At 68.8% G+C, this 24,354-nt stretch overlaps 1 protein-coding gene across 2 annotated transcripts; it reads left to right on the top strand.

Moving 5' to 3' along the window:
• Positions 1-1,473: 1,473 nt before the first annotated feature.
• On the top strand, positions 1,474-19,837 carry KIAA0930 (KIAA0930 ortholog). Of its 2 annotated transcripts, none has more exons than XM_055142502.1 (10): positions 1,474-1,625; positions 12,356-12,507; positions 14,299-14,418; positions 14,506-14,583; positions 15,049-15,150; positions 15,889-16,029; positions 16,116-16,310; positions 18,037-18,199; positions 18,350-18,508; positions 19,002-19,837. In XM_055142502.1, exons 1-10 carry the CDS (start codon positions 1,562-1,564, stop codon positions 19,040-19,042), a joined length of 1,215 nt encoding a protein of 404 aa, XP_054998477.1. In that variant the 5' UTR covers positions 1,474-1,561; the 3' UTR covers positions 19,043-19,837. The 2 variants fall into 2 exon arrangements, with proteins under 2 accessions (XP_054998477.1, XP_054998478.1); XM_055142503.1 differs by lacking the exon at positions 1,474-1,625 and adding an exon at positions 12,104-12,244.
• Positions 19,838-24,354: the final 4,517 nt, after the last annotated feature.

The following is a 24,354-nucleotide window of genomic DNA, read 5'->3' as shown; positions in this document are numbered from 1 at the left end:
AGGAGAGACAGCATGCAGGAGAGACAGCATGCAGGAGAGACAGGCATGCAGGAGAGACAGCACACAGGAGAGACAGCATGCAGGAGAGAGGCATGCAGGAGAGAGGCATGCAGGAGAGACAGGCATGCAGGAGAGACAGGCATGAAGAAGAGACGGCATGCAGGAGAGACAGCATGCAGGAGAAAACGCCAGACTGCATGCAGGACGGATCTTTGTCCGGGAGGGGCATGGGACGCGGGAGCCAAGAGGGGCGACAGGAAGAACGTGGCAGAAGTGCGGCGGGCGAGGTCGGCCCACTTGAAGGTCTGGGCACCGGGCTCGGGTGCGCGGGGAAGCCGGGGAAGACTGTGCCAGAGCCGGGCACCAAACCAGATCAGGAGGGGCGGGGTTCACAGTCGTAGGAGGCGGGGCCAGACGGTCGGGCAGGAGCTCAGCGGAAGAGGGTGGGGTTATGTAAATTTTAAGTGTGGGGCGTGGTCTGAAGGGCGGCCTGGAGTGGGCCGTGCCGCGGCGGGGGCGGGATCAGTAGACAATAGGCGGGATGAGCAGGGCGGGGCGGGGGAAAAGGCTGTGCCTGGAGGACAGGGGGGCCGGCCTAAGAGGGAGGGCGGTGCCTATGCAGTGGGGCGGACCTGGGCCCGGAGGGCGGGGCCGGGGCCGGGCGGCGGGGCGGAGCCTGTACCAGGCCTGTGCCAGACGACGGGGCGGGGCGGGGCGGGCTGAGGCGGGGCCGAACTCAAAGAGGGACAGGGCCAGTACCGGGAGGGGCGGGGCCAGGGAGGCTGGGCGGGGCCTTGCCCGGCAGGGCGGGGCCTGTGCCCGGCGACGGGACGGGGCCGAACCGGGTGGGGCGGGGCCTAACGTAAAGTGGGGCGGGTCTGTGCCGGGCAGGGCGTGGCCGGTGCCGCGGGGTCGGAACGGTACCGGGCGGTTGGGCGGGGCCTGAGCCACGAGGGGCGGGACCTGAGCGGCGGGGCGGGGCCGGGCGCAGGGCAGGGCGGAGCCGGTGCGGCGGGGCGGGGCGGGGCTGGCCGAGAGCGGGGAAGCCCGGGCCGGGGCGGGGCGGGGCGGCCGAGCGCGGGGCGGGGCGGGGCGGGGCGGGGCGGCCGGGCCGGGCCGGGGCGGGGCGGGGCGGCCGAGCGCAGGGCGGGGCGGGGCCGAGCCGGGTGCAGGGCGGGGCGGGGCGGCCGGGCCGGGGCGGGGCGGGGCGGGGCGGCGGCTGGCGGGCGCGCGCGGGCGGCGGCGGGGCGCGGGGGTGCGCTCGCCTCTCGGGCTCGGCGGGCGGCGGCGGCGGCGGCGGCGGCGACGCGCACAAAGGCGGATTGTGGCTTCACTGGTGCTCGCGGCGGGCGGCGCCGGGGCGGGGGCGGCGGGGCGCGCCGCGGGCCCCCGCGGGTGCGGCGCGGGCGATGAGCCGGGGCCCGGCATGGCCTCCGCGCGGCCGCCGGGCCGGGCCTGCGCCTCTGCGCCCGCGCCCGCGGGGCTCCGGGCCGGGCCGCCCGCCCTCGCCGCCGCCGCGTCCCCGGAGCCCGCGGAGGCCGAGGAGCGCTCGCTGCAGCACATGCTGCGGGCCATAGCGGAGGAGCGCGCGCGCCTGCACCTGCGCCGCGACGTCTGCGGCCTCGGTGAGTGGCGCGGGTCGGGCCGTGCGGGATGCGGGGTGCGGGCCGGTCTGTGCGGGCCGTGGGTGCGGGGTGCGGGCCGGACCGTGTGGGGTGCGGGTGCAGGTGCGGGCCGTGGGTGCGGGTGCGAGCCGGTCCGTGCGGGGTGCGGGTGCGGGTACGGGCTGTGGGTGCGGGTGCGGGTGCGGGCCGGTCCGTGCGGGGTGCGGGTGCGGGTACGGGCCGTGGGTGCGAGTGCGGGTGCGGGCCGTGGGTGTGGGTGCGGGCCGGTCCGTGCGGGGTGCGGGTGCGGGTGCGGGCCGGACCGTGCGGGGTGCGGGTGCGGGTACGGGCCGTGGGCGCGGGTGCTGGCCGGTCCGTGCGGGGTGCGGGGCCGGTGCCCGCGCTGTCCCCGGGCTGCCTGCGTGTTGTCCCTTCCTGCCTTCGCCCCCGGATCCCGCGCCGGGCCGGTCCGGGCCGGGCCGGGCCGGCGCTCCTGGTCTGTCCCGGCGTTTGGTCCGGTGCCCCGCCGGCCGGCCGTCCCCACGTCCGCTGTCTGTCCGCCCGCTCCCGCCTCCCCGGGCACCGCCAGCTCCGTCCCCTCCCCGCAGCGGCGGGAACCCCCAGCGCGGCCGCAGGGATCGCGCGCCCGACCCGGGGACCCCCTTCGCCCAGCTGGCGGGCCGGGGGGCTCCCCCGCGTCGGGCGCCGCCTTTGTCTCCCGCACCCCCCACGCCGCGGGCTTTGACCTGTTGGGCCCTCGGCCCCCTGGACCCACCTCGTGGCTGGGTCCGCTCTGGGCGCGGTATTGTTCTAAGGAGTCTGGGTCTGCCTGGGTGGGGTCTCTGGGGGCTGGGAATGAGCTAGTTTACCCAGCGCGAGACCCCTCCCCTCCGTGTTTGTCATGTTCTCCGCGGCCCCAGACCCCTCCCTCCTTCCTGCAAGAATGACTTCATACCCGGCTCTCAGCCTCCCGCACGCACCTCGTGCGCACCTCGTCCTCACTCCCCCCCCCCGCCCCCCCCCCCCCGCCTGGGGGGGACTCGGGGCAGGGGGGGAGCTGTTCCCCTCAGCGGGTGCTGCAGGGACAGCGGTGGGTGTGGGGAAACCCCGCCAGACCAGGGTCTTGTCCCACTAGAGCATCTTGCTCCCAGGCCGGGGTGGGGGGAGAGTGGTCCCAGGTGATGGGGAGTAGGAGGGGGGGTGTCTGGGGAGAGGGCTTAGCGCCCTGGGTTGGGGGCAGGTGAGTCTGGACCTCGTGAAACTTCCTTGGCCGGACTGTATCTCCCTCCCCGAACCAAGGCTCCTGTTGGCTCCCCACCAGGTGGGGTGGGCCCTGGGCCAGCATCAAAGGTGTGTGCTGGGAGGGGTGAGGACAGAGGCGGGGAGGGCGTGCTGGCCCCGTGCCCCCCGTGTGCCCCAGGTTGGGCCTGGCTGCACCTGCCTTGCTGCCACTGTGGAGGGCGGCCCCATGTAGACCCCGAGCGGGCTCCGGTCCCCTCTCCTGCCCCCTCCCTGTCCTCCCTGACACACGGGGGTGGCCCCCATCCCACCCACACTCCCTGTGTCCTGACCTCTGTGTCTGCCCGGAGGGAGAGAGTCTAAGAAGCAGAGAGAGTTTCTAATGCCCACTGTCTAAGGTCTAATGCCCACGGTCTAAGGTCTAATGCCCACTGTCTAATGTCTGATGCCCACTGTCTAATGTCCACTATCTAATGTCTATTGCCCACTGTCTGATATCTGATGTCCATCTGGTCTCTGGTGCCCACCTGTCCCTCCTGGGCATCCCTGCAGGAGCTCCTCCCAGTCTCCTTTCACCTTGGGGGAAACTGAGTCTGCAGGAGCAGATGACCCCCCTCCCCCAGATGGTCATTCCCCGGGCAGCTGCATCCTGGCCCGGGTCAGGAGAGGAACTGAAAATTGGGGAGGCTTTTCCGGAAAGGCCAGCTCGGGACATTCTCCCCAGCCCGGTCCCCGGTGAAAGTTTCCTCGGGGTGCAGCCGGGCTGGGGGGCGGCAGGCCAGGCGCCCCGAGAGAGGGTCCTGGTGTCGCTCTGAGTGGAGGGTCCTGAGTTCCCGGCCGCTCCCCAGAGCTGGGAGCCCTCGGGTCACCTGGCTCCGACGTGGGAGGGGGCTGCGGGGACCCTGCAGGCAGCTCACCGCCCCCCACACCTGCTTCTCCTGCCTGACCACAGAGCCCCCTCCCCTGTCCCCCGGTCCTGCCCCAGGCCAGCCTGAGGCCATTCTGGGGCCCGCCTCTCCTGACTGACAGGCCAGGCGCCTCCGGGACACTTGGCCAGCTTGAGACCGAGTGGAAAATTGTCTCCACCCGGCCCAAGGGGACCCCGAGACAGCCAGCAGGGGCACAGCGGCCCCCAGCCGGCCTGTCCTGGCCCCGTGCCCCCCGCATGCCCCGGGTTGGGCCTGGCTGCACCTGTCTAGCTGCCACCGCGGAGTGCGGCCCCAGGTGGGCCCCGGGCGGGCTCCGGTCCGTCCCCTCTCCTGCCCCTCCCCCATCGCGCTCGCAGTCCCTGTGTCCCGACCTCAATGCTTCTGCCCGGAAGGCCAGCCACAGCCGCCCCACCGGCCCCCACCGGGGCGCTCTTGTGGTCAGGACCGGGGCAGGCCTGCGGGCTGGGTGGCCCTCGCGCCCTCTGGCGTCACCCCAGCCAAGTCTCGAGGTGCCCAGAAGCAGGGGAGAGGTGACCCGGGAGAGGTGACCCCGAGGACGGATCCCAGGGAAGGAAGGAAGGGCGGGATCGTCCGGGCCCGGGAGCCTCGTCTCTGGTGGGGCCCGGGGTGCCCAGAGAAATACGCCCGCTGGCAGGACGTCAGGGTGGGTGCAGGCGCCAGGCCCGAGCTCTCGGCACAGAGCTCTCGGCACAGAGCCCTCGTCCGTGACCAGAGGGTTTGATTTATTCATTTTTTTTCTCCGTCCACCGCCGCCTCCCGTCCACTCCTGTCCACTTCCTTCTCCCGTCCATTCCCCGCCCACTGTCGCCTCCTGTCCACTCCCTGTCCACCACAGTGTCCCCTAGGTATTGAGTTCGAGCCTCGGTCGCACAGGGCGCTGGTGAGGGTCGGAGGCGGCTGGGTGCGTTACCGGGGAGGGGACTGCCCTGGCCATGACCGGGAGGCGAGCGTGTGACTGTCCACGGGCACCTGCTCCAGGCCTGTGGGCCCAGGGAGGGCGAGCAGGTGGCAGGTGACTCTGAAGGGAGCCTGCACTGAGCCGGCCGGGTGGCGGCCAGGTGGCCTGCAGGCCGCAGGTGAGCCGTGCTGCAGGCGGGCGCTGGGGCCTCGGGCCTGGGAAGGGTCAGGGGCCAGCGCTCGGCGGGCCTGGAAGTCAGTCGCTGCCGCTGGGGCCCTGCCCAGCGGACAGGTACCGCCTGGCCCCAGTGGGGGCCCGTGAAGGCAGGGGTGCCAGTCTTGGCCCTCGCAGGGCCTGACAGAGCTTGGAAACGTGGCCCCTCCCCTCACCTGTGATACGTCCTGCCAGCCCTGGGGGCCGAGGCTACCTGAAGCCCACCCAGGGGGCGGGGTTGGGGGTGTCTGAGCCCCCCGGGGTCGGGGCTGCGGGTATTCGAGAGCCTCCCCCCTGGGGGTGGGATTGGGGTGTCTGAGCCCCCCGTGGGGGCATTGGGGTGTCTGCTCCGGGGGCGGGGCAGGCCCTGGGGTGGGGTCTCGGGTGTGGGGCGGGGCCCAGTGGCTCTTGGCTCTGCGTCTGGGGCCTGAGTGTCCGTGGGGGCGGGGGGCGCCCGCTGGGTCCCTCGTGCCGCCCTCGCTGCCCACACCTTCAGATCCTGAGCACACCCGCGTGTTGCATTCTCCCGTCCCTCCTGTGGGGGTCCCTCAGGGTGTCGCCCCTCCCTCCCCGCCCCTCCTGCCCACCCTCCCAGGGTCTCTGCCCCCACGTCACCCTGCAGAGCTTCCTCTCCCGCACCCAGGGCGGGGAAACTGGCCATGATGTGGGAGGCGCCCCTGGGAAGGGGTGGAGGAGGGGCCCAGGTGGGGTCTGATGCTCGCTTGGCCAGGACAGAGGCCGAGGTTCAGAGCGTTTCTGAGTGCTGTGCTGCAGTGGGCAAGTGGCTGCACCTCTCTGGGCCCACTGCCTCTGGAGCAGGGCTGGTGCTCTGCCCCGGCTGTGGCCAGGCTCTGCTGTCTGGGCTGAGGGTCTGCGTGTCCCCGGTGGGCTGGGGGAGCTCCCTCTTGGCTCTCATGGGGGAAGTGGGGTCAGCAGTTGGCCCTGGTTCTGGAACACGTGTCCCAGTGGCCACCTGGCCCTGGAGGAGCACCTGTGCCAGCATTCGTGTGGGTGCAGGTGCCTCTGGGCGTCTGCCTGCAGTTCAGCGGCACCCGCAGCCCCGCTCTCCTGCTGCATCAGCATCAGCTCTCTGGCTGTCGAGCTGGAACCCCAAGTCTGCAGGGTCAAGAGCCTCAGAGCCTGCAGGGGTGGGGGCTGAGAGCCTGCAGGGGTGAGAGGCTGAGAGCCTGCAGGGGTGGAGGGGCTGAGAGCTTGCATGGGTGGAGGGGCTGAGGACCTGCATGCACAGAAGGGACTGAGAGCTTTGCAGGGGTGAAGGACTGAGAGCCTGCAGGGGTGAAGGGGCTGAGGGCTGTGCAGGGGTGAGGGGCTGAGAGCCTGCAGGGCCTAAGGGGCTGAGAGCCTGCAGGGGTGAAGGGGCTGAGGGCTGTGCAGGGGTGAGGGGCTGAGAGCCTGCAGGGGTGAGGGGCTCTCCTGTGAGGGGCAGGAGAGAAGCCTGATTCCAGCTGGTACCTAGAATGAAGTGAGGGGTGAGGGAATAAAGGAGCAATTTCGGGTGGACAGCCGAAGGAATGAATGAATGAATGAATGAATGAATGAATGAATGAACGGGCGCCCGGCTCTCTGTCCTGGGTTCCGGGTCTCCCTGGCGGCCGTGGCCGGGCCGCGTGGGCTTCTCGAGTCGCCCGTGTCCCACCGCAGGCTGGCAGGAGGCAGAGCGGGCGCCTTGCTGACCCGCGGGGCGCGGGGCGGGGGTGGCGTTCCCGGAGCGGCAGCTTCCCATGTGTCAGGGAAGCTGTGAGTCAGGCGCCGCGGCAGCCGATGAGCTCATCCCTCGCCCGCACTCCCTGCCCGCGGGGCTCCCGATGCCAACCCGGCCTGGGGAGCCCGCGTGCCCCCGCGGGGTGCAGGGGGGGAGGGGGGGTGCCCTGCCCTGGGGAGGTGGGGGCAGGGCGGCCCTGCCTGGACCTGGCGGAGTGCCTGCTGAGACCCCCGGGGCGGGGGGCCGTGGCCCACTGTGCCCAGAGAGCGGTGGCTGTGGAGGGGGACTGGGAGAAGACGGGAGCCCTGCGGTGTGCGCCCCCCCCCTTGGCCGTCCCATGCTGGGTGCCCGCCGCCTGCCAGACGGGGCCTGGTCTGGGGCACCAGGCCGGCCTTGTGCGGTTGGGAAACCGGTCGGGGCCGTTGGGCCAGCCGGGGCTGCTCAGGCTTGGGCCTCAGTTTCCCCAGGGGAACCGCGAGGCTCTGTGTGAGGCTGGGGTGCTTCCTCACGGGGCTGGGTGGGAGGGGGAGAGGCCGACAGTCAGGTGCTCTCGGGGCCGCGTGACAGACTCTGGGGTCTGGCTGGGGACCCCTGACTCTTTCCAAGTCCAGCGGGAATCAGGGTGGGGTGAGGGTCCCGGAACCCCGGGCTGCCCAGGGCCTGCGGGTGCACACGTGGGGCCTCGAGCCGCCCCGCCGCGGGGGCTGCGGTGCCTCCCAGGCGCGGAAGCCCCAGAATGGAAGGCCTGTTGGTCACACAGAGGCCCATTCATGCCGCCTGCAGCACGCACCCGGGACTGGCCCCAGGGAGGTCACTTGACCACCCACCCCCCGCAAGTCTGGCCGCTGCTCTTGCCGTGGCCGTACCCCGCGGCCTCCTGTTGGCGCACGGGCCTGGGGCCCAGAACTACAGCCCGGCGGGGAGGACGCTTGCCTGGCACGTGGCCGACCCGGGTTCGATCCCCAGCATCCCCTAGGGTCCCCCGAGCACCGCCCTGAGCACAGAGCCAGGGGTAAGCCCTGAGCATCGCCGGGTGTGACCCACCAACCAAGAAGGAAAGAAACGAGACTGGGGACGTGGGAGCAGGGGCAGTCGTTGCCCCCGGCTCGGCCACCTTCCTTCCTGCCTCTCTTAGGCTTCCCCTCCTCCCGGCTTCAGGACTCCACCCGTCAGTGCTCCGGGCCACTCCCAGCCCTTTGAGCCTTGCGGCCATCCTCCCCCAGCCCCTGCGAGGGATGATTTTTCATTTTAGTTTTTGTTGTTGCCCTGAGTGTGTGTGGGGAGTACACTCAGCACCTGGGCTGGGCCTGGGGCTGGGGCTGGGCGAGCACTGTACCGCGAGCCTATCCCTTTTTCTCCGTTGACATCTGTGATTTTTTTTCTTTTTTCCCTTAGCCTTGTTTTGGTTTGCTTTCTGTTCGGGGGGCCATACCCGGCAGTGCTCAGGGCTTACTCTAGGGTTTGTGCTCAGGGGTCATTCTTGGCAGGCTCAGGGGACCCTGTGGGATGTGAGGGTTGAGCCCGGGCTGGCCGGTTGCACGGCAAGCGCCCTCCTCCCCGCTGTCCCACCACTTGGCCGCCTTACCATAGGCATTTTGTTTCTGCTTTTTGGGTCACTCCTGGCTCTGCACTCAGGAATTACCCCTGGCGGTGCTCAGGGGACCCTATGGGATGCTGGGAATCGAACCCAGGTTGGCCACGTGCAAGGCAAACGCCCTACCCGCTGTGCTATTGCTCCAGCCCCAAAAATCTTTTTTTTTTTTTTCTTTTTGAGTCACATCCAGTGATGCTCAGGGGTTACTCCTGGCTCTACACTCAGGAATTACTCCTGGCTGTGCTTATGGGACCATATGGGATGCCGGGGATTGAACCCGGGTTGGGCACACGCAAGGCAAACGCCCTACCCACTATGCTATCACTCCAGTCCCTAAAAGGCATTTATAAGAAGTTGTTTGGGGTGTTTTTTGGCGGGGAGGTTTGCTGGGCATTCTTTGAAATATTTATGTATGTACAATTGTGTGTCCTGCTTTTTGTGTTTTAAATAACTTTTTTTTTTTTAAATTTTGGCTTCTTGGTCACACCCGGCAATGCTCAGGGATTACTCCTGGCTCTGCACTCAGGAATTACTCCTGGTGGTGCTCGGGGGGACCCTATGGGATGCCAGATCGAATCTGGGTGCAAGACAAACACCCCCCTCCCCCTATACTGTCACTCTGGTCCCTGAAGAACTTTGCATCAAAAGCATTTTCCCAATTAACTGCACTGGAATGAAAAGAGGTTTTTTTGTTTTTTAAATCTTAACTTTTTCTTTCTTTTTTTGCTTTTTTGGGTCACACCCAGGGATGCTCAGGGATTTCTCCTGGCTCTGCTCTCGGGAATCACTCCTGGTGGGCTCGGGGGACCCTAGGGGATACCGGGGATTGAGCCTGGGTCGGCTGCCGCAAGGCAAGCGGCCTTCCCGCGGCCCTGTCGCTCCGGCCCTTATCTTAACGTGTTGAACACGCAGGAAACAGATTCGCCAGCAGAGGAGGACGAGCCGGCGCCTTCCCCGAGAGGCTGGTGCGACCCAAGTTCCGTCCCTGGCACCACGTTCCCCCAAGCACCCCGGGGAGGGGCCCCAGAGCCAACCGAGAGGCAGCCCAGAGGCCCCATGCGGGCCTGGCACGGCTCCAGGCGGCTCTGCAGACAGGAAGGTGCTGGAAGGTGTCATGGGTGCGGGGAGCTTGGCTGCAGGCCGGTTCCACGTCAGGAGCCCAGGACGTGGCGCTACTCAGGCTCAGCGACGTTGGGGTTCCCCGGGCGCCCCCCGGGCTTCTGATTTCCCTGGCCCAGTGCAGGCAGGCCTCTCTGCGGGGCTGCGTGGAGGGAGACCCCGCCTGGGAGGGGGTCCCGGGAGCGCCTGGGCGCCGGGCGGGAGCTGGGGGCCTGCAGGACACTGGCGCTGTCAGACCTGGGGGTGGTTCGGGTCAGACAGAACGGGCCGAGCCCGGGGCTCTGTGCGGCCTCGAGCCAGTGTGCCCAGTGGGACAGGGTCTGGCAAGCTTCTGGGGGGCTGCTAGAGCCCCCGCAGGTGCCGGGCTCAGGGAGGTTGGGGCTGGCCGTCGGGCCTGCCTCCACCCTGCACGCATTCCCTCCGGCCCGGGCTCAGTTAGTTCAGATTCTCGTTTGTCTTATTTCATTTCGGCACCACAGCCGGTGATGCTCAGGGGCCACCCCTGGCTCTGAGCTGAGGAATCCCTCCTGGCGCTGCTCAGGGGACCGTGTGGGGTGCCGGGGATTGAACCCTGGTCAGCTACATGCAAGGCCAGCGCCCTCCCTGCTGTGCGATGGCCCTGGCCCGCATTTGGGGGGCTGTTTGGGCCCACACCCAGCGGTGCTCAGCGGTCGCTCCTGGTTCTGTGCTCAGGGGTGACCCCTGAGGGGCTGGGGGGACCATCTCGGGTGGCCCCTGGCTGCAGCTCAGGGACAGACGCCTGGGGTGTGTGCAGATGCACCCTGGGGGGGCCCCCCCGCCCTCCAAGCCGGAGACGGGGCGGGGGGCGCCCAGGGCTTGCCGGAACCTCCTTGGAAGGGGAGGCTGAGCCCTGCTGGGCGCACAGTCCTGCTCCCGCCCTCCCGGCTTCTCCTCTGGGCCGAGGGCGAGGAGAGCCGGCCCTCGCCGAGGGCACTGGGCAGCCCGGGGGCCTGGCACCGCCGTGGGCAGCGGGTCCACTGGTGACCCAGACCCGTCCCTGCACCCGACACCCCACCGGGACAGGGGGCAGCGCGGTGCCAGTGCGGCCGGAAGATGTGCTAGGGGCAGTCCAGGTCCCCCGCGGCCTGCGCCACGGCCCCCAGTGGGGGCTGGATGGAGAGCAGGAACAGACGAGCCCGAGCTGGGTGGGGTCACGGGCAGCCCCAGGGGGCGCCACCAGGGTGGGGACCGGAGGGGGCCTGTCCGGGATGGGGGGTGGGGTCTGTCCTGTCGGGACGGGGGTCTGTTCCGTCAGGCCGTGCTTCGTGGGCTTTGGAACCATCAGGGGGCTTTGGGGGTGGGCAGTGGTCTGTCACTGTGGTGCGGGGTAGCGAGGGGTCCGCTGTGTGGGTTGGGGCAGGGTGGGGGCCCCGAGGACGGCCCTGGGGGTGTGCGGAGTCCATGGGCCTGGGACAGCCGTCCTGACCTGCCTAGGGAGTGCTCCTCAGCTCTGTGAATGGGGCTAGGGGCCCCTGGCAGGGGCCACCCCAGCGCCTGGGCCCCACCCACTCTCTGCCCCTCCTGCTGTGTGCCCAGGGGCACCGGCTGTCCCCCAGGCCCACATCTGGGCAGCTCCTGGCCGCTTTGCTGCTTCTGTGAAGTGGGGGTGGCCCCAGCGCCCTGAGGCCCGAGCCCTGTCCTCACCCTCAGCCCTGGGTGTCTGGACGTCGCCGCCATCACTGTACCAGCAGGACGAAGGGGCCACGGCCGGGCCGGGGTCTGGGGCTTCAGCGCCCGGCAGTGCCCAGGCATGTAAGGCCCTGGTGGGCAGTATGAGACGGGTGGTCCAGGGACCCGGCCACCACGTTTGTTCACCAGGACCTGGCAGGGCCTGTGGGGGTCCTGGCTGGGACTTGGAATGATGGTGCAGACGGGGCTGAGTCTGGTTCCACCTGGTGTGGGCACCCCTGGCATGGGCACTGCCTGGCGTGGGCACCCCTGGCGTGGGCACCCCTGGTGTGGCCTGAGCCCTGGGACCTGGACCAGTGAATCCTCAGGTGTGATGGGCCCTTGACAGCAGGTGGCTGTTCCTGGAATGTTTGGGTTCTTTTCAGTTACCAGCAGGCAGCCTGGGGCAGAGGGGAGGGCAGAGAGCTGAGGGCAGAGGGCAGGGGGGAGGGCAGAGGGGAGGGCAGGGCTCTGGGAGGCCTGGGCCCTCCCTGCAACAGGAGGAGGCAGGCGCCGCGGGACCCCGTGCCCGTGCCCGGGCGGCTCCCCCTGCCCCCTGGGTCCAGCCAGCACCCAAGCACCGAGCACGGGGGGGGGGGGGGGTGGTGGGGGGGAGTGGGGGAGTTGGGGGGAGAGGGGCGTCACGGGCCGCGTTTCCCCAGAGAAAGCAGCGCCCCACCTTGGAGCGTCTCTGCGGCTTGGGGTTTTGTGCCGCGGGGAGCCCCTTGCCGGGACCCCTCCCGCGCACCCGGAGAGGACCCGGGTTCGGAGACGCAGGCTGCCTGCCCGGTGCCCCGAGCCCTGGGGACCCGCTGCGGTCCCGGCCTGGCCGCTGCTGCGCGGCGGCGGCTCTGGGCGCCTGCGCCTTTAAGGCCGCGTCTCCGTGGGAACTGCCGCAGCCGGGGGCGGGGCCTAGAGGACGGGGCGGGGCCAGGCGGGAGGGGGCGGGGCCTGGCGCCGCGGCCCCCGCAGGGGCCGCCCAGCTCCCAGCCCCCAGCCGTGACGTCGCCTCTCCGCTCCTCTCCTCGGGTCTCTCCCACCCAGGCTGCTGATTCATCCCGGGCCCGGGTGGGCTCCGCACCGCTCGCCGGGAGCCGGGCTCAGGCCCGCCGCCCGGCCGGGGCACGGGGCGGCCCCCCCGGAGGCGGCCGTGAGCCCCTCGGGGCGCCCCCGGGGCGGGGAGGGGGGTGCGGGAGAAGGGGTCTCGCCCCGCGGGTGAGTCCCGGCCGGAGGAGCGGGCGCGGGGCGGGGGGCTCAAGGTCACGCGCCCGCCCGCACGGCCCCGCCGGCCGCTCACACCCCCCCCGCCCGCCCGCCCGCCCGTAGGCTGCTTCAAGGATGACCGCATCGTCTTCTGGACCTGGATGTTCTCCACCTACTTCATGGAGAAGTGGGCGCCGCGGCAGGACGACATGCTCTTCTACGTGCGCCGCCGGCCGGGCTACGCGGGCAGCGAGGGCGCCAGCGAGGGCGGGAAGGTGAGTGGCCGCGGCCCCCCCCCCACCCCCGGCCGGCCCTGTCGGGGGGGTGGGGTACCAGCGGCCGGGAGTGGGGGTCCCCCGGCCCGGGCTCCACCTCTGCGTCACAGGTGCCCCTCGGAGGCCAGGGGGGCGGGGGAGTGGCCGCACCTCTCTATCAGCAGAGGACAGCAGAGCCCAGGTTTGGGCAGTCTGGGCCCCCTGCTGGGGGTGGGGGTGGGGCGGTCATCGCTGGGGTGGCGATGATGTCAGTGATGACTGTGGCCATGGTGGGGACGACCGGGGAGGGGTGATGGTGAGGAGGGGGAGGGGGTGAGGGTGGAGGAGAGGATGAGGATGGGGTGATGGGGAGGGGGTGAGGGTGGGGGAGAGGATGAGGAGGGGATGAGGGTGGGGGAGAGGATGAGGATGGGGTGATGGGGAGGAGGTGAGGATGGGGGAGAGGATGAGGATGGGGAGGGGGTGAGGGTGGGGGAGAGGATGAGGATGGGGTGATGGGGAGGAGGTGAGGATGGGGAGGGGGTGAGGGTGGGGGAGAGGATGAGGATGGGTGGGTGGGGGTGAGGATGGGGATGAGGAGGATGCGGTGATGGGGGTGGGGGGAGGGCGGGGAGGGGGGCTGAGGGGTGGTGGGGGTGGGGATGGTGGCAGTGAGGATGAGGTGCCCCTAGCTGGGCCTCGCCCCTGCAGACAGGACCAGGCTCCCTGGCAGAGCAGCCCCTGAGTCGGGCCGGGCCACTCTGCGTCCGCGCCTCTGCAAACTGTCTACACTCCTGGTGGGCATGGGGCCCCTTCCCCAGCAAGGTGCCCTGAGGCGTGGGCACACGGCTCCCCAGCAGGCAGGCCGTCCGTGACCGGGACACGCAGCTGGAGGCTGGCAGGTGCCCATGAGGGCCGCCCCCGGGGGTAGATGGGGTGGGGGGGAACAGGTCTTGTGGCGCCTGCACCTTTGGGGCCCACCCTGGGCCGTGAGACGAGCCGAGAGACCCGCTCTCCTGCTCACCCCTTCCCCCGACGGATCAGGTTGGGGGGCTTTCCCTGTGCACACTGGGGGGGGGGCGGGATGCTGGCAAACGTGTTGGGCCCTCAGTGCATTGGTGCCCCCGAGATGGGCAGCCACGCCCACACCCCCAAATAGCCGTCCTGGAGCTGGAACTGGGGAGAGTGGGGGCAAGAGGGACCTGGGAGCAGATGGCCATCCAGCGACAAGGTGCCAGAATGTTCCACGACCTGGGGGTGTGTGTGGGAGTGTGTGTGTGTGTGTGTGTATATGTGTGTGTGTATGTGTGTGTGTGTGTGTGTGCAAGCAAATGCGCCCCTCCCCCAGCCCGGAGCAGGAAAGGGGGGCGGGGGCCATGGACGGTCGGAGCGGGCATCACAGCCCGTGACACCCCAGCTGCCCCGGGGCCAGCAGGAGCCAGACATGACATCAGGGATGGCCGGGGTGGGGGTCAGCTCAGCAGTGGGCCGATGAGCCGCTCTGGGGGGACGCCCGTGGGCAGGAGGGGCGCACGCGCAGGCGACGCCCGGCGCCCCGGGGATGGAGGTGCTGTGGGGGGCGGTCCCCGCGGGAGAGGGTGCGCAGGACCCGCCCTGCCCCCTCTGGGCGGGGAAAGGCGCCCCCACCCCCCGCCGCGGGCATGCGCGGTGCTACCCTTGCGCCTGCGCACTGCGGGCACTCTGCGGCAACCCGCCCGGTTGCGGCTGCGGAGCGGGCCGGCGTCGTCATGGCAACCCCGGGGATGCCGGCCGCGGGGACCGAGCTGCTGATGCGCCCTGCCCGGCCCGCAGCCCGAGGAGCCCGAGGTGGAGGTGGAGGTGTACCGGCGCGACTCCAAGAAGCTGCCCGGCCTGGGGGAGCCCGACATCGACTGGGAGGAGAGCGTGTGCCTGAACCTCATCCTGCAGAAGGTGCGCGGCGGGGACGGGGGAGGGGCGGAGGGGGGTGTCGGCGGGGGCGGGGCCCGGCGCCAGCTCCTCCCTCCCTCTCTCCTGCAGCTGGACTACATGGTGACCTGTGCGGTGTGCACGCGCGCCGAGGGCGGCGACATCCACATCCATAAGAAGAAATCCCAGGTGAGGGGCCCGGGCTGCCGCAGGTGGGTGGGGGGGGCCCGCAACTCTCGCTTCTGAGCCTCGCTTCCCTGGGGGTCCGTCTGCACACACCCAACGGGCACAGAGCCTGGGCTTCCCAGCAGCACCTTCTAGAACATTCCGTCTGGATCTGTCCTGCCTCGGAGCTGCGTGGCCTCTGTGGCTCTTGGCCATCACGTCCCGCTCCTGCGGGGGCCCTGGGCTGGGAGTGGTGCCTCACTCCTTCCCGAAATGGCCGTTCTCGGAGCTGGGGGTATAACCCTCCCGTGTGTGAGGCCCAGACTTTGATCCCCGGGGCCTCTGGGTGTGACCCTGGCGGCCCCCGACCGCTGCCTGGCAGAGTGGACGGAGCGTCCTTCTCCAGAGACGTGGCTCAGGGTGTCGCCTGGCGCGCGGGAGCCCCGGCTGCTGGCCGTGTCCACAGGGGGAAATTAATGCTCATTCCAGCAAGTGTTCGCGTCCCCCAGCAAGCACCCGATGGACAGCAAGGGCGAGGAGTCCAAGATCAGCTACCCCAACATCTTCTTCATGATTGACAGCTTCGAGGAGGTGCGCCCCGCGTTCCCCTTCTTCCTCCGGTCGTGGCTCGTGTGCCCCTCACGCCTCACCCGCTCTCGGAGAGCTGCCGGGGATGGTGGTGGGGGGGAGGGGGGAGAGGGGTATCAGGGCACTCACCACGCACATGTGACGCTCTGAGTGAGCACCTCAGTAACCCGCCAGAAAGTCAGTTACGGGGCCCCGAGAAAGAGGACTGCGGGTCAAGTGCCTGCTTTGGACACAGCCAACCTGGGCTGCGTGCCCACCAAACCTCTCTGGTCCCCAACCCCCGCCAGGCGTCAGCCGCGAGCCCCCAAAGCGGCACAAAACAGACTGGGTGTGGTCTGAGGGCGAGCCTCAGTTTCCCTGTGCAGGCCGTGAGCTTCCCCCAGAGAGGACAGCCCCCAGAGCCCGCCCTGCGGCTGTGGCAGGGCCGGGTGGGGGCCCCAGGAAGGACTCTGGGGCCCCGAGGGCAGGGTGCAGGGGGCTCCCCGCTGGGTCCCCCACCCTGCGAGGCAGGCTTGACACCTGGGGAGAAGCGGGCACACGCTCAGGGGCCTCCTCCGTGTCCGGGTGGCAGCTGGGCCCGGGCAGCGGGGACGGGCACCCGTCGGGGAGGGAGGAAGGTTCCAGAAGGAGTGCAGGGAACCGGGGTGGAGGACCATGGCTCCTGAGCGGCCGCGGGCGGGGCTGGTCTTGGGGCCCCGGGGCGCCCTCCGGACGGGGGTGCTGACGCTGCCGCCCGCCCAGGTGTTCAGCGACATGACGGTGGGGGAGGGAGAGATGGTGTGCGTGGAGCTGGTGGCCAGCGACAAGAGCAGCACATTCCGCGGCGTCATCTTCCAGGGCTCCATCCGCTACGAGGCTCTCAAGAAGGTGTACGACAACCGCGTGAGTGGGGCCCCGGGGGCGGCCCCGGGTCCCTCCCGCCCCCCTCCCCGGGGGCCGCGCCCGCCCTGACCCCCGCCTGCCCGCAGGTGAGCGTGGCTGCCCGCATGGCGCAGAAGATGTCCTTCGGCTTCTACAAGTACAACAACATGGAGTTCGTGCGCATGAAGGGGCCGCAGGGCAAGGGCCACGCCGAGATGGCCGTCAGCCGCGTGTCCACGGGAGACACGTCCCCCTGTGGCACCGAGGAGGACTCGAGCCCCGCCTCGCCCATGCACGAGCCGGTACGGGCTGCAGGGCCTGGGGAGGGCCCAGCCCCGCACGTCCAGGTTCAGAGAGGCAGGGGCCCCGCCCGGGGCCGCACAGCACGGCCGGACTTGGGCCCGGAGCCCAGCGGGATTGGTGGGGACCCCCGGGGGGCCGGCCTCGCTGGAGCTGCCCGGCACGCGACCACCTTCCTGGGGGACGGGCGTGAGGTGCTGGGCCCGGGGCTGCTCGCTTCGCTCTTCCTGGGGCCTGGCCACTGTGCCCACCTCTTCCCGCGCCCCCCCGTGCCTGGCATGGGAGCCCTGAGCAGGGCGCGGGGCACCGGGGCCCGGGCAGGAGGGCTGGCGGTGGGTGTCGGGGCCCCTCCCGCTGCCCGCTGGAGCCCGTGGTGTCCACCCTCACCTCTGTGGCCCTGAGCTGCCCCCGTGCGCGGCCCCTGGGGAAGTGACCAGCAGGACTCGAATGAGGCCCGGGGGGCTCTGGCCCCTTCACTAACCGAGGCCCTGAGCCCGGCGTCTGTCACCCGTCTGGGGGGTGCCCGCTTCCCTGACCCTAAACAGCGGCCCCAGCGCCACCCTCCGGGGCGGGCACAGGTGCCTGTTTCCCGGCCTGAGCCCCGCCTCCCGGAAGCCCCCACCGCGTGGGCTGCCAGGGCGTCTGTCCGTCTGCCTGCTGGCCCTTCCTGCGAGGGGCGGGTGGGCGAGACGGAGGAGAACCAACAGGCGCCGCTTTGGGGGCGGGCGGTCACTGCCCTGGGCAGCGGGGGGCCCGTCGGGGGAGCTGCCTCGGTCCCCCCGGCTCCGAGTTTCTGCACCTTGGGCCACGGTGGACAGACCAGCTGCCCCTCCCGCCCTGCCGGTGCCACCGGAGGGCCCCCAGGCCGCCCCCGCCACGTGGGGGGCCGTGAGCTCAGCCCCCACCCCTGTGCTGTCGTCTGTGGTCCTGTCCCACAGGGCAGATGCGGGTTCTGTGTGTACTGTGGTTTCTGGTGTTTGTTTTTTATCTCTTGACACACTCCCCGCCGTCGAGCCCAGCGCCGCCGCGACTCGGCTGGATGTCGGAGCCGTGACGAGGAGTCCGGCGGCTCCCGAAGTGTCCGTCCGAGCTCACCTCGCTCCTCAGATTCTTGTTTGCATGGGGAGGAGGGAGGAGATGGGCCAAGTTCCCTCTGCCTGGAACGCCCTTCCCCCCCTTCTTCACCTGGCGAACTCCTACTCGTCCTTCAAGACCCAGCTCCAGCGGCGTCTCCTCCGGGAAGCCTCCCCCGATTACTCTCCCCATGCCGTCTCTTCCCTTCTGCCTCTGTGCTCCCCTGTATCCCGTCCTCCTTCCCCCTTCTGTCTTGGCAACTGATGTGTAACCGTGTGTGCTTGTCGCTTTCTGAGTCTGTGCCCCTGCTGCCCCGCAGACTGTGAGCTCCGCGAGAGCAGGGCCGGGTTGCCAGCCGGGGGTGGGTGTGGAGGGCAGCTGGTGCCAACGGGTGTGGTCAGAACCTCCAGGTGGCCGTGTTGGGGGGGGCGGGGGGGGAGGCTGGTGAGGGGAGGGCAGGGGCGGGGCGGGGGGCAGAGAAACGGGTGAGCGTGGCCTCGGGCAGAGCCTCCCGCAGTGGCCCCGGAGGCCGCGTCCTTCCCGTCCAGTCCCCTTGCCCGCCCCGGGGCCGGGTGGGGTGTCTGCGGGGGGTGGTGGGGGCGGGGACAGCCCGGACTCCACCGGGCCGCGCGGTGACGGGCCCTTTGTCCCCAGGTGACCTCCTTCAGCACGCCGCCCACTCCCGAGCGCAGCGGCCGGCCCACGTTCTTCTCGCCGTCGCTCAAGAGGAAGGTGCCGCGGAACCGCATCGCCGAGATGAAGAAGTCACACTCGGCCAACGACAGCGAGGAGTTCCTGCGCGAGGGCGACGGCGGAGGTGACCGCGCATGCGCGGCGGGGGCGCGGGCGGCACCCGGGCGGCGGGACAGCAGGAACCACATGCTCTCGGGTGGGTCCGGGGAGTGGGGTCCCCGCCTCCCGGGAGCCCGCCGGGTGCTGACCCCGCCGTCCCCGCGGCCCCCCGCAGCTGACCTCCACAATGCCACCAACCTGCGCTCCCGCTCCCTGTCGGGCACGGGGCGCTCCCTGGTGGGCTCGTGGCTGAAGCTGAGCCGGGCCGAGGGCAACTTCCTCCTCTATGCGCACCTCACCTACGTCACGCTGCCGCTGCCCCGGATCCTGACAGGTGAGGCCTGCAGGGGGGCGGTGGGGGGGGCGATGTGGATGTGGCCGCTGCAGGGGTGCAGGGGGAGGGGGGTTATGTGGCCATTTTAGAGGTGCAGGGGGAATGGGGCGACGTGGCTGCTGCAGGGGTGCAGGGGGAAGAGTAATGTGGATGCTGCAGGGTCACAGAGGGAGGGGGCTGATGCGGCTACTGCAGGGGTAGGGGGAACAATGCAGCCGATGAAGGGGCATGGGGTGGGGTGATGTAGCCACTGAAGCGGGAGAGGGGGCAATGTGGCCATTGCAGGGGTGCGGGGGGAGGGGGGCAATGTGGCCATTGCAGGGGCGCGGGGGGGAGGGGAGCTGTGTGGCCACTGCAGGGGCGCAGGGGGGAGGGGAGCTATGTGGCCACTGCAGGGGCGTGGGGGGAGAGCTATGTGGCCACTGCAGGGGTGCAGGGTGGGGGGACTGATGCGGCTGTCTCAGCCCGGTGCGTCCCTGCCCTGTCCCCGCAGACATCCTGGAGGTCCGGCAGAAGCCCATCCTGATGACCTAGCCCAGCCCGCCGGCCCCGGGCGCCCTGCCAAGTGCCTACCTGTCCACCGCCACCGGGCTCTTGTGACAACCCGGCGCCGGCGCCGGGGCCAGGCAGGGCCCCCCGACCCCCGGGGCCAGGGCCCCCGCCACGAACACCAGCCCAAACTAAAGTGCCTCGTTCTCCTGCTGGCTCTGCTCCCACGCCTGCCGCCGCCCCCAGGACCCGTCGTCCCCCCAGAAGGACCAGCCCGACCGGTAGCCACGAGGGGGGAAGGGGGACGGGGTCTGGCCCCGCAGGGCGCCCTGGGGCGAGGGTTCTGGCCCGGCTGCCCCCGTGTGCCCGGCACCACCATGACGCCTGTCCCCGCACGGACGGACGGATGGACGGGCCGCCCAGGGATCTGCCTTCGCTTCCAGCCAAAGAGCCCCCCCCCGCCCCCTTCCAGCTGGGGCGCCGGGCCCCTGCTTGTGACCGCGTCCTGGACTCGGGCAGGACAGTGGGCGCCGGGCGGCAGGCCAGCCGCGGGCGCACTTCTCAGCCTAGTGGGCAGGCAGACAGGACCCGGGGGTGCGGCCGGCAGGTGGGCGCCCATCCTGGCGGCCAAGGCACCCGCAGCACCAGGCGTCCCCACGGCCCCAGCACCGTGATGGGACATGGAGGCTTCCCTGGGGGCGGAGGGGGGCAGGGGGAGGAGGAGGGGCTTGTCGGCTTCATTCCACGCTCCAAACTGTGGCGCTGGGCTCCGGGAACAGGGCCCCTTTGGGGCTCCCCCTAGATTTTGTACGCTGTTATTAAAGTGAGCGATTGCGTTTCTCTCTGCCTCAGTCTACCCAGCTGTGAAACGGGGTGCGTCCTGCGTGCGGGGCATCAGACTGTTGGGGTGCCATCCCGACAGTTCAGGGGGACCCTGCAGGGCACACCCCTGGGGTCCGAATGCCAGCTCCTCACATGGTATCCAGGATGACCCAGTGCAGCTCTTTCTTCCAGAACATTCTCCCTTTCCCCGGGGGGGTCCAAAGATTGGAAGCTCAGCCCTTGGGGGTGGCTGGGCTGTGGGGCAGGGGGTGGGAGAAGGTGTCGGCTCGGGACTCGGGGTACCTCTGGGGTGTGAAGCAGCTGACGGCTCTGCAGATGGGGTCGGGCAGGCTGGGCCAGCAGTGAGGCTCAAGGACACGGGTACTGTGCCCAGGGCACTGCCACCTGACTGCCAGCACTTGGGGTGCACCCAGGGTGGTGGGCACTGTGGGCGGGCCCCGGACGGAGCATGTGTGTATGTGTGGGGGGGGGCACTGTGGGCAGGCCCCGGATGGAGCGTGTGTGTGTGTGTGTGTGTGTGTGTGTGTGCGCGTGCGTGCGCGTGTGCATGGCACCGTGGGTGGACCCCGGGCGCCGCAGGCCATAATGAGGGTCCCACCGTGTTGCTGCCCGGGACATGGGGACGAGCCTGCAGTGGCTTGTTTCTCTAGAGACAAGGGTAGCTGTTCCGAGGTCCCCCAGCATTGCCGTAACGTCAGAGATGGGGGCTTGCCCTGGGGGGCCCTGCAGGGCCCTCGAGGCTCGTGCCAGCGTGCCCGTGGCGAATGTGGGGCAGCCAGGGCCCTCGATGGGAGCACCGAGAAGGCGCCACGTCACGGACACGAAGCCAATTCCCTTTCCTCTTCCTGCATTACTGGGCCACACCTGGCAGAGCTGGGGATCCCGGGGGGCGGGGGGGCATGACAGCTCCCGGTTCTGTGGCCTTTGCACGAGCCTCCGGCCAGCTCCTCACCGTCCCAAGGCAACGGCAGTGCCCCCCTCCCACAATTTGGTGTTTTTTTCCTGGGACCCCCTGGTGCCTAGAAAAAGAACTAAATAAAGTTCCTGAGAGAAGATTCATTTAAGAATCTACAGGGGCCGGAGTGATAGCACAGTGGGAGGGCATTTGCCTTGCACGTGGCCAACCTGGGTTCGATCCCCGACATCCCATATGGTCCCCCGAGCACCGCCAGGAATAACCCCTGTGCTTCGCCGGGTCTGAACCCCCCCCCCCCAAAAAAAAAATTAAGTAACAGACACGGAGAGAAGCAGAAACTCGCCACAGCCCGTCAGCTTGGAGATGGGCATCGGGGGCGGGGGGGCTGGGCCAGGCCTGGCACTGGTTTCCACCTGGGTCCCACTGGCTCTGTGCTGGGCACCCGGGCACGCAGGCCCTGGGGATGGGTTTTCTTCCCGTCAAACTCGTGTTGACGTTTGGAGCTCGAAGGGTCGTGCCTGGACCATCGGGGACAGCTCCGCGACCCTGGAGTGCCCCTTGGTCGGTCTTAATTCCAGACTGGAGCCGAGAACGGCCTTCCCCGCACACAGGCCCACGCCGCACGGCTGCACTCGGAAAGAAAGCTCGGACACGGCCGGAGTCCGGTTGCCCGGAGCGTACAGCACCTGGGGGCGGGGGGCGGCGTGTCTGCCCATTTGCCCTGCACGCAGCCGGCCCCGGCTCGGGCTCTGCCTCATCCCTTCACCAGCTGGGCACTGAGGGGTCCTGGTAGGTGACGCAGGGCCATGCGGGAACCCAGGGTTCTTCCGAGCCCCTCAGGACCACAGGGGCGGGTGGGGTGCGCGCCAAGGGCCCGGTCGAGCGGAACCTGAGAGAAGCAGAGATACCCGTAGCGTCTGTGCTCACTGCTTGTTCCCCACAAGGGAGCACTGGATGCGAGCTGTAGAAGCTCCGTAAACTCCCAGCTTCTGGTGGCTCTGGCCGGGCTCACCCCGTCAAGCTTTTCTCTCTTCTCCTGGCTGTGCTTGGGGAGTGACCCCTGGGGGCTCGTGCGGGAGCGAGGCCCACCCTAGCCCCACGCCAGGCCCCTACCGTTTCCCGGGGAAAACCTTGAGGCTTGGTACTTGTTGGATGCTCATGAAAACACCTACACAGTAAACATCCGCGCCCCCCGCCTGGCGTGGGGGAGCCTGGGAGGGTCTGTCCAGCGGAGCCTTTCGGAAACGGCCAGCAGCACCTGGACGCGCCATCCCCCTCCTCGGCCACCGAGGGGACCTACTGGCCCAGCTGTCAGCGACTTTCCTTCCCCTCCCCTCTTCCGCCCCGGCTCGAAGCCGATGAATCGACAGATTCTCTGCCCACTTGGAAAGAACCGGGGTGCCGCGACTTCCTGTATTCCGCGCCGTCCACTCCCAGCCCCACTGCTGGCTCCCAGAGAGAGAGAGAGAGACGGAGCCCGGCCCGGGCGCCTGCCCCCCTCCCGCGCTCCCCTGGGGAGGACAGAGGCCAAGGGGGCTCACGGCCACGCCCCACTCGCCAGTGAAATGTTCCCAGTGGGTTTTCCCGCTTCTTCTTTGCAGGGCCACACCCAGGGGTGCTGAGAGGGCCCTGAGGTGCCAGGAGTCAAGCCACACCTCCAGCACGCCAAGTGTGTGCTGCGCCCGAGGGCTCCCCCCCACCCCCCACCCCCCACCCCCCTCCCCCCTCCCCCGTTTATTCTTTTACTCAGGGGTAGATGCAGCTGTCAAACCTAAGCGGGTTCCAGATACACACCAGCCTGGCCCGGGGGCTGCTGCAGCAAACGCCCGCCGTGGTGGGTGGACCCGAGTTGGGGGGTGGACCCAGCTCAACCATGTGGAGAGCCTCCACGGGACCATGCTTTGTAGCGTTCTTCGTAATCAACACCTGTGTGCTTCAAAAACAACTCCTAATAAGGAAACAGGATGTCTTGCCACGCCCATAAGCTGTAACTAACCTATCAGATGCAGACACGTGGGCGTAAGCAGGCAGCGAGAGGTATATAAGGGGGGAAGTCACCTAGCTAGTCGGTTGCCCCTCATGCTTCCCTCTTTCCTCCTTGTCCCCGTTCCCGTTTTCTTCTCTAATGCATGAGAAAGTTCCTGAATAAATCGCAGCCAAAAGGATCTCCGAGTTGCGTGTTTCTTCGCTGGACGAAGCGGCGTGCGACACGACCACAAGCATGTGCCCAGGCCCCTGTGTCTGCCCTGGTATTTGGAGCCACAACCTGACAGTGCTCAGGGCTGACTCCTGGCTCTGTGCTCAGGGATCACTCCTGGTGGGCTCGGGGCCCGTAGGGGGTACCAGGGACTGAACCTGGGCCGGCCACCTGCCAAGGCGAGGGCCCTCCCCGCTGTGCCGATGCTCCTGCCCCCATCCCCAGCCCTGCTGTGATGGGCCCGGGGTCCCCGGGCAGACACAGCAGCAGCTGAGCAGGGCCCCACGTCAGGACAACTCCGGACTCCACCCACTGGCCCCCTGGGGTAAGCGGCCCCTCATGTCTCTTAGCTTTGTTTGGGGGCCCCATCTGGCAGTGCTCGGGGACCCTGTAGGGTGGTGGGGACTGGAGCCGGCTGGCCGCGTGCCAGGCAAACGCCCTCCCCACGGTGCAGTGCTACCACTCTGGCCCCAGGGCTTACCCTTTTGGGAATGGGGGCTCACACTCAGCGATGCGCTGGGGACCGACCATCACCACGGGAGAGGCTGGGGTGACCCTGGGCAGGGGTGGCCTGGCCTGCACACGCTCCATGTCACCACGACAGAGTCGCTCCTAACAGTATTTTCAAGTCACACAAAAAGAAAACACCTGAGGGACGGGTGTTGGAACACTGCAGGACTGAAACCCAATCATGAACAGCCTTGTCTTTTTTGCTTTTTGGGTCACACCTGGTGATGCTCAAGGGTTACTCCTGGCTCTGCACTCAGGAATTACTCCTGGCGGTGCTCGGGGGATCATATGGGATGAATCAAACCCGGGTTGGCCACGTGCAAGGCAAACGCCCTACCTGCTGTGCTATCGCTCCAGCCCTGAACAGGCTTGTCTTAATCACTGTCTCAGTGATTAAAAAAAAAATAAAAGCAAAAAAGATATGGAGAGACAAAATTTGAACACCTCAACTTTTGATCTTTTTAGTTTTTTTTTTCTTTTTGGGTCACACCTGGCAATGCACTGGGGTTACTCCTGGCTCTGCACTCAGGAATTACTCCTGGCAGTGCTCAGAGGACCATATGGGATGCTGGGAATCGAACCCGGGTCAGCCGCATGCAAGGCAAACGCCCTACCCACTGTGCTATTGCTCCAGCCCCTGATCTTTTTAGCTTTATTTTATGTCTATTTTTTATTTTCTTTGGGTCACACCCAGCAATGCTCAGGGGTTACTCCTGGCGGTCGGTACTTGGGGGCCCTATGGGATACCAGGGATCGAACCTGGGTCAATCGCATGCAAGGCAAAGGCCCTTCCTGCTGGACTATCGCTTCGCCCCCGCATCACTTTTAGCTTTAAAATGTCTTTGAGGGGGCCGGAGAGATAGCACAGCGGGTAGGGCGTTTGCCTTGCAC

Source organism: Sorex araneus, chromosome 6, assembly GCF_027595985.1.
Source record: "Sorex araneus isolate mSorAra2 chromosome 6, mSorAra2.pri, whole genome shotgun sequence".
Lineage (NCBI taxonomy): Eukaryota > Metazoa > Chordata > Mammalia > Eulipotyphla > Soricidae > Sorex > Sorex araneus.
Note: the sequence above shows the minus strand (reverse complement) of the source record. Positions and strands in the feature narration are given on the sequence as shown.